General features: G+C 30.3%; 1 protein-coding gene across 3 annotated transcripts; it reads left to right on the top strand.

Moving 5' to 3' along the window:
- The first annotated feature begins 1,188 nt into the window (after nt 1-1,188).
- On the top strand, nt 1,189-10,143 carry LOC130451683 (facilitated trehalose transporter Tret1-like). Of its 3 annotated transcripts, XM_056790860.1 has the most exons (3): nt 1,189-1,574; nt 6,444-6,538; nt 7,065-10,143. In XM_056790860.1, exons 2-3 carry the CDS (start codon nt 6,472-6,474, stop codon nt 8,405-8,407), a joined length of 1,410 nt encoding a protein of 469 aa, XP_056646838.1. In that variant the 5' UTR covers nt 1,189-1,574; nt 6,444-6,471; the 3' UTR covers nt 8,408-10,143. The 3 variants fall into 3 exon arrangements, with proteins under 3 accessions (XP_056646838.1, XP_056646840.1, XP_056646839.1); XM_056790862.1 differs by lacking the exon at nt 1,189-1,574 and having other exon boundaries at nt 6,536-6,617; XM_056790861.1 differs by lacking the exons at nt 1,189-1,574; nt 6,444-6,538 and adding an exon at nt 6,591-6,712.
- Nucleotides 10,144-13,388: the final 3,245 nt, after the last annotated feature.

Raw genomic sequence — 13,388 nt, 5'->3', positions numbered from 1 at the left:
GGTCCGCCAAGCTAGTTGGCTATATTGCATACTGCAGATTTTCTTCTTGAGATGTCGCAATAGAAAAAATCTAGCGACGTAACATTTGGCAATACAGGTAGCCACTCATCGTCCAATCTATTTGCCTGGAAAGTGAGTTCTCATCGTTGAATCATATTGAGGTGTCCACGTAGGAGGTTGGCCAACACAGAAACATCTTTGTCTCCATTAATGATAAGATCATCTATTGTTTTTATGAAAACATTCCTTTTTTTTTATCTAAAATTAGGCAGGTATACCTGACCGTTAAATGTGGATGATTATTTATAAAAAGAAACAAATTGTACCCATGCCTTTCTAACAATTTCATTCATTTCATTTTAGAGTCTGAATCGTCTCCTGTTATCTCCTGCACAAAACTCTCTCTCTCTCTCTCTCTCTCTCTCTCTCTCTCTCTATTAATGAGAAAAAGTTTCACAAAATCAAAATCCAAAATCGTATTAATTGTTATTCATCTCATAAATTTCCTTTATTATTCTGTGACTTAGTTTAGGAAGTTATTGATTGTATGATGCTAATAAAAGAATACTATTATTTAAAAGTTTGTACATAATTATATTAAAAATTTCACCTATTAACCACAATTAGACTGTTATAGTTCGCTTTAATGAGGTTGCTCAAAAGCTTCCAAAAACATGAAATTGTACAAGGTGCTTCATTAAATATAGAGGCGGATTATTTTCGACTTTCATGTATATTCAAATTCATATTTAGAAAGTGCACTATCTTTAAGTAAAAATTGACTAACTTAATGTTTTTTTTATTAACTAAAGTTCCATTGAATAACTTTCAATGCGATATATGTTTTTTCCTATTTATCATTTTACATCAATAAATGGAAAAACTACTTAGATAATTCACTTGTACTATATTAATAATTTTAACATCTCCCAAACTTATTCATACTGAGAAAAATTAAAAGAAAAAAAACCAATTAGTTATATGGACTTTTCAATCTCGGTATAAAAGAACTGTCAAAAGTTATTTCGCAATTATTTACAACCAAACTAATAACACCTATATTTCCGTGACACGTTTTATGTGTAATGACATAAAAAGTAATGAATTACAAAATATCACGAACGGGACTATATAAATGGAAATACATTTTTTATGAACGAATCTATAATTTTACAGCTGATACAATTGTACATATGAAAACAATGAACTGTTAAAAACCAATTCTCTTAATCAACTTTTTTGGTATATTTCGATGCCATTACCGTTTCTTGGATTTCCCAGTCGAACTCTGCATATATATCAACTTGTTATGATGTAAATAACCAAAACCCCAGTGAAAAAATTTATACCCATTTTCAACAATAACTCGAAGAGTGTTGGCTGCAGATTCACAGTGACCAGACGTGCTTTCAGTGTTTGTTAAAAAAACCAGTTTAGTTGAAGCAGGAGTTAGATAGTCTGCGTGTTTTTTATTTGTTTAATATCCGTCTATTGAAGAGAATTAGAGCTTTGAAGTCAATACCCTCAAGTTAAATGGGATTATAGAGAATAGATAATTAAAATTTTTTTCTTGAGTAAGTAATTGGAAATAAATTTTTTCGCAATTATTTGATATTTGTTATTGGATCCGATAATTTTATATATATGAGGGTACCTCTTTTTCTATTTCCTTGCTTTGTTATCATTATTTATAGATTAATTGGTTTTATCTGAAGTCATGTAAATCCTATTAATGCTTCCATTAATTTAGCACATTATACTTTTTTTGTTAATAAAATTCTTCTTAGCGCCTACAGGGATGTTCAAATTCTGTTTTATTTTTAAATGTTTGGTATCATAAAAGAGCGGTTTCTCTAAAATTGTTAATTATTCCCTCAATTTTGATATTCGTCAATTATTGCTCAACTTCATTATTCAGGTATCTCTCCTATTTCTATATTTGTCACATTAGGTTATATAGTTCTTCTCATTCTTCTCTCACTATTACATTTTCACCTGGCTTTTCGTTTTCTTGGCGTCAGGAGCTCCTATATGTTCTTTTCTTTCCCTTTTAACTTTTTCTGGCTCTTCCTCTTGTTCATATCACTATTATCTATTTTTTTGTTTTTTCTGCATACAAGATCTCATTTTGTCTACAGACTGATATAATGTGTAATCTGAGATTTAAAAAAAAATAAGGGTTAAGTGCTTTTCACACTGTTCCATGCACTATGTTTAGACAATCCTCTAGCATTAATGTATGTTAATCTTAATATTGGGTGATTTCATTTTCTTCTTTAAGCAAGCGAAAGTCAGATGAGATTTTCTATTTAGAAAATAAAACCAGAAGTCCAACGAATGCTTACAGTAGAAACAGCAGAGGTTATTTACAATCATATAAAATTCAGAGGTTCTTAAAAAGTAACACCAATTCACTCGGCATAACGACAGATGAATTATTATTTTCCTATTATTTTCATCACAATACTCGTTGAATCATTTAATTCATTAGTAACCAAAAGATAATCAAAATTCATTATTCGTATAAAAAATCGTTTATATTCACACATCATAACTGAAACAATTTAATTAATTTTGAAGTTTAATTGAATATTAAATTATACAATACACCATTAGTTAATTATTTAAATTATAGGATAAATATGTTTGAAGGCGTAAAAGAAATATACAAGAATAGTTTATTATAAATACCTTAACTTAGAATTACTGGCCATCTGGATAACTAATGTTGTGAATATATTTATATCCCACCTTGATCTGGCCTCAATGTATGTTCCAGTACATTTATTGATTTTGACAATAAAGGGAAGACATTTGGAAATCTTCAGTTTTAAATATGAAATTGTGTAGTATATATATTTGTAGATTTATTCTTATTTTCCTATCAACAACTTGAATAAGTTTTTTACCATTATGTTGTTAAAATGTTTATTATTTCTTGAAGCAAATTTTAGTAGAGATCCCAGTTACATTTTGCTCAATGAATGAAGAGCTATTAATACAATTCTTAAGCATATTAGCATAAACATTCACTTTATTTGGATACTATATTTGACATCATTTCTTAAAAAGTGGTAGTTTTCCAACGTTCTAGTGGCGACCAATTTGCTTGTTCACATGTCGATTAAGAAGACGCATACAATCTTCAATAAAGAAAACATTGCGCAAAATATTTTTGGTTTTCCTTCGTTGTTCCATAGAATTCGATTCTTCTGTCAAAATCACCATTACAAAACTGTTACAAATTTTCATTTTATATAGGTGAACTTTATTTAACTGTACTTCTCTCCTTACTATCCCTACTTTGGAACCAGTTTCCCTAAACTTATATAAGATATATAAGAAATTACAAAAAAATTTTGAAATTTACTGTTCAGATATCTTTCATCGAAGATTGTTGATATTCTTTTTGCGTATATAGTCCAAATTCCTCATAAGGCAGAATAATATCATAATATCAGTTCTTCATATGAAATACAATTTGAAAAAAATAAACATTTATCGTGACAAAAGAGAGTGTCGTGGGTAATAAATAATTTTATAGTTCAAATCTTCAGGATACTTCAACAAAGCATAGAGAAACAACTAAAAAAGATCAGCTGGAGAGTTGATGTAGGTTACATAATAATTTAAGGCTCAGTGGTCTGCTTAGAAGCTATCAAATAGTGCTATTATATTTTGATATACATAATTGGGTATGCATTCCTTTCATATATTTGAATGAACATTTTTATTTCAATTCTCATTGCTTGCTTTGCTCAATAATACATTTTCAATGAATAATTGGCGTAGTCTGAACTGTAAATAAGAAATTATATCTGAATTGCTATTTAGAATATAAGAAAAAAGCATTAAAAATTCTGGAATACTACTTATTTTTCTATTTTCTGTAATTTGTTATCTAATTTACAAAACATATGATATCGCGTGAATGAATTGATTCAATTTTTATATAGAATAGGATATTGAAGTATTTTTAATTAAATGAAAAAAATGCAATAAAAAATAAAAAATGATGATGATGACAAAGGTGGAAAAGTATATTGTAAACTATTAAACTTTTCCTATAAGTTCCCCATATACTTTCAACTTTTCTCAAAGACCAACTGTACCATTATTTATGAATTAATGATTTCTTTTTGTTTTGTAACATTTCAGTTCCATTCAATATATCTTGAAAATTTCTTTTGGGTCTGAATTAAATGTGCTTATTGCACTTAATTTTATATTCTTAGAAGAAAAAAAAACATCTGAAATTATTAGAATATGAAAGTAGCAATTACTTGAATAACTACTTTGTCATTTAAAACCAATGATTTTAATCATGCACGATCTGCATATATGTGGTTTTCTTAATGATTCTATGAAGTACGAATATATTTTGTTGGGTATTTCCTCTATTAACACCTTGATAAGCTGACTACTGGAGTGAGATTGTAGTGATACATACAAAGAATTTGATATAGAAATTTTTGGTTTGACGTAAGGTGTATATTCCAAGAAGGTATTATAAGTGAAATTTTCATTTGTTTTTAATTTGTAGGAATCAAACTGAAACCAAAATGTGACAAACCTTGTTAACTATGTTAACAAGGACCCTAATTAAAGTTTTTTACGCAAATAATGTCATTTTAGAATGACAGTTGAACAGTGTGTGATAAAATTGAAATTATTGAATTTCGACACCTTGAATTTTAAACCAATTAAATCCTAATACTATATTTTCAAATTATCTAAATTCAAAATAACAAATCAATTACTTGAAAAACTTTGAAACACGGAGCTTTCATTTTCCGGAATTTCTTATTCGATTTATTTATATAAAATAAAATTCCAAATTGAAACCTCTTTTTTGGATTATTTTGTAGTGGCGCATTAGTTATTACGCACTGTTACATTATAATTCACGCACTAATTGTTTTTAATACCCATTTGTTGGGCATTGGGATTGCCTATGAAGTTGATTCAGTTGAATTATTGAAACTACTAGTGAAGAAATATATACACTACCAAAGAAACAAAACAATAGTAAAGGATAATCTTATACAATTATGAATACATTTTTTTTATGTAAAAAGCAAGAAAAAGAGGGCAAATGGTGTCTGCCGTGTGGAGGTGCCTGGGGATATTGATCTTTAACTTCTATAGACTGCAGTGTTCGGGAAAGACGTGCCTTTGTAGCTGATTCCACAAGCTTATACTCCTCCAAACAAAGGAGTCCCGATAAATTGAAGTTTTGGACATCTGTAGACGAACTCGATGCTTATGGGCCACGTCTGCCTGTCGAGTAGGTCTTGATAATACTGGTCTAGGTGGTATTATTTTGGACAGTTCCGAAGAACATTTGCCGTGGTAGTATCGGTGCAACAGAGTCAAGTCGGCTGCCTTTTTCTATGCTCTATACTGTCCGAGCGAGCAATATTCCAAAGATGGACTAATCTGAGCCTTGTAGAGGGAAGAGACCTCTTTTATATGATAGGAAAAAGAGTTTGCATCGCGGACTTGTTAGTTCAGCTGCGCATTTGATTGGTGGTATTACATCGGGGCCAGTAGCTTAATTGATGTCCATGCCTTTGAGAAATTTTGCCACATTTTGACGTCGAAATTCTAAGGGTTACAACTTGTCATATATCCAACAAAAATCACCCCAGGCTAGAAAACAAATTTATTGCGCGAAGAGGAGATATTTTATTTTGTTATGGGGCTTTGTTAAAATTCGAATCTATGTGTAAAAAGCAAGAAAAATGGTCCAATTAAAATTCGTGATGAAATGGGAAAGATCAATATTCAAATTCACACTTGATAAAAATATTGAGCTTGTCAATTCTGGTTGTTGTAGAAATCGTTGCTAATTTTCATTGGTTGGATTATGAATGACATAAAATTTTTATAGGTTAGATTATGAATTACATTAAATTTCTATAGGCTAGTTCGTTATGAATGGGGCTGAATATTTATTGTTTCTATTAAAAATATATATATAAATTTATTATTTATTAGTTCTTTTGTTATATTAATGCTTCTATATGTTCTTCATTTCAGGTCTCTTCTATTTTAAAATTAGTTTTTCTAACAATTTTTGAAAGATTGATAAAAAAATTACGTTTCGACTTAACTTCGGTCTTTATCAATCTTTCAAAAATATATATTTTGATAAAGACTTAAAATTAGTCGAAACGTCAATTTTTATCTATCTTGTCTGTTATCTTTCTTAATCTGTCATTTCTTCTGGACTTGTTCACTGCTATTTTCTATAAGTCTATTAGCATTTTTCCGTAAATCATTTTCTGTACCACACTTCGCTACCAAATGTTACAATACTTTCAAGGATCCTGTAATATATTCGGGGTTTTTTGCTTTTGATATTGTTTGGTCCCATAATATTCCATTCATCTGAGATATAGTGCAAATAATTTGCTTTATGTTTATTTCATTTGTTTCAGGTGCACAAATTAATCATAAGCACTCAATATGACTGTTATTGCCTATACAAATATTTTCCAAGGAACGTTACCTCAGTTAATTGCAGTTTTAGCAGGTACGTACGTGTGAATATTACGGTTTTCAACGATATTATAATTTGGTAATGCACTAGTTAAATGAATAATCATATTCTTGTAAGTAACACGTGTTATAAAAGAAAACACACACACACACACACACAATGGTATATTCATCAACATGAATTTTCTGAGTATTTTTTTCGGATTGAGTGAGTCGATTATTCAAAATTTTTAGTCACTTATAAACTAAAGACTTATTTCTCTCCAATGACTAATAAAAATTATTTGTAAATTGGGTAGGAATTATATACGATTTCCTTTTTTAACCTTTCTTTGAATAAAGCTCCACATGTTTTTGATCATTGAAAATAGGAATTGAGACCAGTCCCGTCAAAATTTTTATTCGTTTTTAGCCAAGACTATTTAGATTCCAAATAAAATTTTACGTAAGAAGTCAAAAATAGATAATTGATAGATTCCTTTTATAACCAACTATTTGAATAAATTTTTATTTTTCAAACAACGTTGTCAAACAAATAATGTTGAAATATTATTTTTCAGCTACCTTAAATGCAATAAGTGATGGTATGCAATATGGATGGACAGCACCAGTTATACCAATACTCATGGGGGAAGATTCTCCTCTACTTATAACGGAATTTCAAGGCGAATGGCTGGAAACTTTTGTATGGATTGGATCTTTATCTTGTCTCCCGCTTACTATGTATCTCGCTGATAAGATTGGCCGAAAGAACTCTATTCTCCTTGCAGCATTCCTAACTTTGATTGTTTGGATAATAATTGCTGTTGCGCCTTCTATTGAGTTTCTCTACTTTGCTAGATTTCTAGCAGGAACCGCTAGCAACACAGCTTATGTTTCTACTCCTATGTACATAGCCGAAATTGCAGAACAGAAGATTAGAGGTTTCCTCAGCAGCTTAATTTATTTAATGATGCTTTTGGGTATATTCGTAATATACGCTGTCGTACCTTTTATTCCATACTGGGCTCATTGCACAATCGGAGCTATTTTAGCTATATTAGAATTGATTATTTTTCCATTTATGCCCGAAAGTCCTTACTATTTGGTATTCATAAATAAACCTGAAGAAGCTAAGAAATCGTTGAAAAGACTTAGATCCTCTAAATGTGATATAGATCAAGAGTTGAACGATATTAAAGTAGCAATAGAAAGACAGAAGACTGACAAGGATAAAATTTGGGATTTATTTATAGTTCCCAGCTATCGTAAAGCTGTGATAATTATGTTTATTCTGAATGGCGCGCAGCATTTTAGTAGTATAAGTGTTCTTCTTATGAATCTACATATTATTTTGGGAGCAGCTGGTTCTATTTACATGGAGCCTTCATCTGCTGGAATTTTATTTGCCTTCCTACTACTCTTTGCTGCATGTATAGCTTCCGTTTCTGTGGACAAATTTGGTAGACGGAGTTTACTAATAATATCAAGTATTTTAACTGGTATAAGTTTGTTGGTACTTGCTGTTTATTTCACTTTAAAAAATTCTGGTTACGACACAGCTTCTGTCAGTTGGATACCTATTGCCAGTGTCATGATATATGCTTGTGTATTTAAACTAGGCTTAGGTCTAGTACCTATAGTACTTGGCCCTGAGCTATTTCCTGCAAATGTTAAAGGATACGGTATGACGTTAGTTGATGCTACATACGTTATAGCTTCTCTATTGTCACTTCAATTGTATCAAAGATTGGGTGACAATTATGGATTAGAGTATCCGTTTTATGTATTTTCCATTTGCTGTTTTTTCACAGCAATATTTAGTTATTTTGTTATTCCAGAAACTAAAGGTAAAACATTAGAAGAGATACAAATGGTTCTGAAAGGAGAGAGTATTGAAAAGAAAGTTGAAGGTTGTGCGTAAGATATAGTGATATTAATTAGGAAGTTATTGAATAATTTGTTGTACATAGTTTATATAATCTGTAATGAAAACTTATAGGCATTCAGTGAATACGTTAATTCAGAATATTACATAATTTATTTGTAGTATTAATTTTAATACATTAGTTTACGCTAAATTGTAATAATTGTATCCCCATTTTCTCCTATTGTTGATCTTGTATCTAACGTGTTGAATATTTAATTTTTATATGTCTTCCCATCTTATGTTTTATCATAGTCTTGGTCTACCTTCCAATTTTTTTCTCTACAAAATCCGGTTGCCGTCTCTCTAAGGCTCTTATTTTCAAATTTTCTTCTAATTCCTGATTCCTTATATTTCTATATTCGTTCTGACCTATTGTTGTTGGACTTATATTCGTCTCAGCATTTTCCTATCGAATATTCAGATTTTTCTTTTTCCTTCGCGAGACACATAGTTTATGTGGCATACGTGACAACAGATCTAATTGCTACTCCGAAAAATGTTAAACTTTATTTTCAGTATGCTCCATTTACAGATAGTATATGATTCTTTATCTCTTCTAATCTGTCTTTTTCATCATTTATAATGATGCCTAAATATTTGAAAGTCTTCATTTGTTCAGAGCTATACTTTCAAATTTTTATGTTGGTCTCAATTCTTTCTCTTCTTGTGCTTATCATGATTATGTTCTTTCTTTAATTTATTTCCAATACTCTTTCTTTACCTTTCTTTGCCTCTCCTATTATCCTGACTGTCACTTCCTTTTGGGTTTCTTGGCATTAGTGATATACGAGTATCATCTGCTAGCTACACTGATGTTTGCGTACGGGTCCTTCTGATTTCACTTTTATTGTTCTCTAATTAGTGTCTGGGCTTCTAATATTTGTATAATTTGTATAATAATATTGACCGGCGAACGTTCAATAGAAGTAAATATGTCCAAGTGACTGGAAGTAATGCTCTTGCTGGTTAAGTAATAAAAATGCAGTTCTTTGTTAGTGTCCCACATCGACTAAGATCACGTATTTCTTTGTGGGACTGGAAGTCGCCAAAACAGCCTGCACCACGACAACGCACTGAGCTATTCCTCATTGATTGTTCCAACGTTTTTGGCAAAAGAGGCATTTCAAGGATGCAGCTTCCACTCTATAGTCCCGATACTGACTCTTGCGACTATATTTATTTCCGAATATAATGTCATAGAAAAAGTCATAGAAGCTGTAACCGCAGCTCTAAGCAAGTTGGGAAGGATGCTTTGCCAGAGCAACGTTGAAATCATTGTGCGGAGTTTAATGCAGACTATTGTGAGAATCGATAATAAATATTGAAAGAAAATTTAATTACTTATTTCCTATTGATTAATTCCCAGACCTTAAATGCGGCGTATTGTATTTTTAGGCTAGTACAAGAATATTCCCACATTTTTTCACTTTCTGATTCTGATTTCAACAGACTGTGCACACACTAATTCTATTAGTCTCCTTGTTTTCAGTTGGTGTTCTTTAAACATACATTTTACTAGAAGCTTCAAATGAATTCTTACACAGGTACCTTTTTGACTCTTGCATAACTGCAGTAATACTACTCAGTCTTCTCACTCTCGGCGTGAGAGATAAAAGCGCATTTGTACCGTAAGCAATCAGTAAATATTAACAAAAATTTTGATTTACAAGAGATGATAAAAAAAATTGTATATGAGAAAAAATTTTGTCTAGTAAAAATCACATTTTGGTAAAAACTGTACTAAAAATAATGAATGCCTCTTCTGTTTACTCATTATACATCATTCTTCCATTATGTTTGATTACTTATTTGTAAGAATTCTATTTTCTATATTATTAATAATTTAATATAAGAAATATTATTTTATTAATCTCAGTTATCGCTGTTAATACAATAGACAGCTGATTTTTTTGACATAATTTATGACTTGCCAGTTTTCAAGAAGAAAAATTACAGATCAGTTGTTAATATGGAAGGTAAATAACTTATTGATTGTAGTGTTTTCCCATAAATGTATTTCCATATGAAATATGTATCATTCTTTCAAATTTATTTCATCATGGTAATATTTCTGTCATGTCAAAAAGTGGAAGTAGCAGAGATCTGAAGTCAAAAAATAAGCAATGCAATGTTGAGAATAAGCAACTTATAACTTCTGACAGCACCCTGATCAATCCTCTATTCTGCACCGTTGTTAATGATGAATTTAGACATTCAGTCAAGTTTGTTACACATTGGCCTTGCATAATATCACCGAGAGACGAATTTACCATACTTCCAATTTCTAAAAATAATAAATTAGAGTTTAACAATTGTTAAGAATTCGCGAAAATGATTTAATCAATTTAATTGAACAGATCAATTTTTAAATATGTAGCAGAAATGACAAACTGTGTGGACCACCAAAAGAAGCAGTTGATGTGTATGTCATCTTCAGACTCGACAAGGTACTTCCAAACAAATATTAAGATAGACACGAATATCTTAAGATATTCTGTGTATCACTAAGGGTAGAGCTGGATATCAAATGTACCAATTCTGATATGGGTGTACAGAAAATAATTACATTGAAATGACTTACCCGACATCAAATCTCCTTGACATACGGCACAGATGCCTAGAATCAACAAAAAACCGACACTTGTACCATAGTAACAATTTTATTGTGAATAATTTATGTAAATTTGTTAATTATCAATTGGATATAATAAAATTGATATATTGTAAAACATAATTTTTAGTGAAGTTCTTGTACCTAGGGAAAAATCGAAATTTCTATTTTGAAAATTGGCTAAAGAAACATTTTGGTTAAAAGTAAGAGTCATCAAGTTTCATTTTCTGTCTATTTAAAAAAAATAATTTACAGTCCACAAACACTAGCCATAACATTTTTGGTTAGGTTTTTTTTTTTGAAAACATTTGTCAATATTTTTCACTGCAATTCGTTCCTATTAAAAATATAGATTAGCTTAAGTGAATCAGAAGGTTGCTTCACCTTCCATTCTCAATAAAATTTCCACGATCACTTTTTAGATAAAATTAATGACAAAAAGTAGATCTCTTATATAGTGACTAATTTTTTCCAAAAATCAAAATAATTCATAACATATCGTCGGTTGAGATGTAATAGATCGTAACCCAAACATTTGCTAAAAAGGATTTGCACATCATAAGACCGGGACATATATTGGATTTAAAAAAGAATGACGGATGAAAATGTTTATACCAACGTGAATCCGTCGAAAAACTTTGTTCTATAGTTTAGAAATGGATGATCACGATTTTTACAAAAAAATATTTGCCTTGCATAATTTCTACAATTCTACAATGTTATGTTCTGTGCGAATTTTGATTTATGTATAGTAATAATAAATTGATATTCTTACCAGCTACCAACAATACTACGGGGACTTTCATTTTGAATTAGGCTCATTTCACAACAAACTGCTACTTTTGTTAATTAAATGATAAGACAATATAATTAGCACGTATTAAAAACGAGGAATAATATACGTACCATTCAGTATAGGGTGAGTATGATAAATGTTCAAAGCACTGAAGTTGAACGTCGTTAAATCTCAAAAATAGTAATAGATTCAAAAATGGAACTTCTCTTGTATAAATGATGAAATTAGACTAAATAACAAGAATGTAAGTTGTGCAGAAGTGAATTGAAGAAGGAAAAATTCGTAAATATGTTGACAGGTGAAAATCCCTTTGTGAGTTTTGTTAGTGTTATAGGCCCGATGTATCTGTTTGTGTGAGGAATGTTTTGTTCAAAATTCATTTGATCTTTTTTATCTGTGAAATACCACAATTAGATCTCTTAGACACCAAATTACCTGCAGTGGGTGGGTCATTCTAAACATAAACCATTTTATTTTATCCCATCTAAAACTTTGCCAGGTCTACAACAATACTATGGTTTAGCTGGTTTGGTAAATTCTACAGAAAAAATCGACGCATGGCCATCATGATATGAAGCCTTGTTGCTTGTTGAAAAATACTATTATTTTGTTGGTAATTATTTTCGTACTAGTTTCTTCAGAACGGTGTCTAATGAGTATATCCCTGTAGTAATTCGATATTTTTTTTCTTGAACAAAAGTCTTTTTCCATACAGTCAATACTTTGAATTAATATTTTTCAATGAGTTCAGTTGAGTGTGCTGTGGTTTCGAATGCAGTACTTAAAACTGCAATTGAGAAATAATTCAACAGCTAGAAAAAAAATACATTGTAGTGAAGGAAAATTGACTCAAAACTATAATAGAAATAAATGAAATAAGTACAGATTATCTAAAATTTATTACTATAAAAGCTTTACTTCTATACACTAAATGAATAAATCAATATTATGTATCAAGTGCTGAATTGTTCAAATCCTCAATATGTTGCAATTTTAGTAACATTGAATAACGCAGACTTTTAATATTGTTGGAAAATTAGATATAGTATTTCCATGTATGACAGGTGGCCTATTATTTTGATGGATATATATTCACATATTGAAAAGCATCAATTCCCACTTAACCTTCATAGATTCGTTTTGATAAATGGGTATAATAATTTTCTTAATTTGAAATTCGTATATCGCAAACTGTTTCTCCACAAATAAATTCTTTAAAATTGTTCCAACGATCCTCTAACGCCACTAAACAAAAATTCAATAAGTGAATTAAACAAATACCTTACCTAAAATTTGATTCAATATTTTCTGACCGGTTTGAAAATGATGGAAGTAACTAGATTTCGCCCTAGAATTGCAGCTTGCACTCAATAAAAATGGCACCAAACCGATGATGTTGCAAGTGCGAAATCTTGCATGAAACAATCAGCTGAACTTCATCTGCGCATACTTTCTTGCATTGCATTGCACGTTATATTCCATCATGTCAAGCGGCCTTGAATTATACATGAAATGAATAACATACCTCTTGACTTATATGCAGAACCTATTTTTATAAACTATCCATT

This window comes from Diorhabda sublineata, chromosome X (genome assembly GCF_026230105.1).
Source record: "Diorhabda sublineata isolate icDioSubl1.1 chromosome X, icDioSubl1.1, whole genome shotgun sequence".
NCBI lineage: Eukaryota > Metazoa > Arthropoda > Insecta > Coleoptera > Chrysomelidae > Diorhabda > Diorhabda sublineata.
The sequence above is the reverse complement of the archived record's forward strand: the minus strand, read 5'-3'. Positions and strand labels throughout refer to the sequence as shown.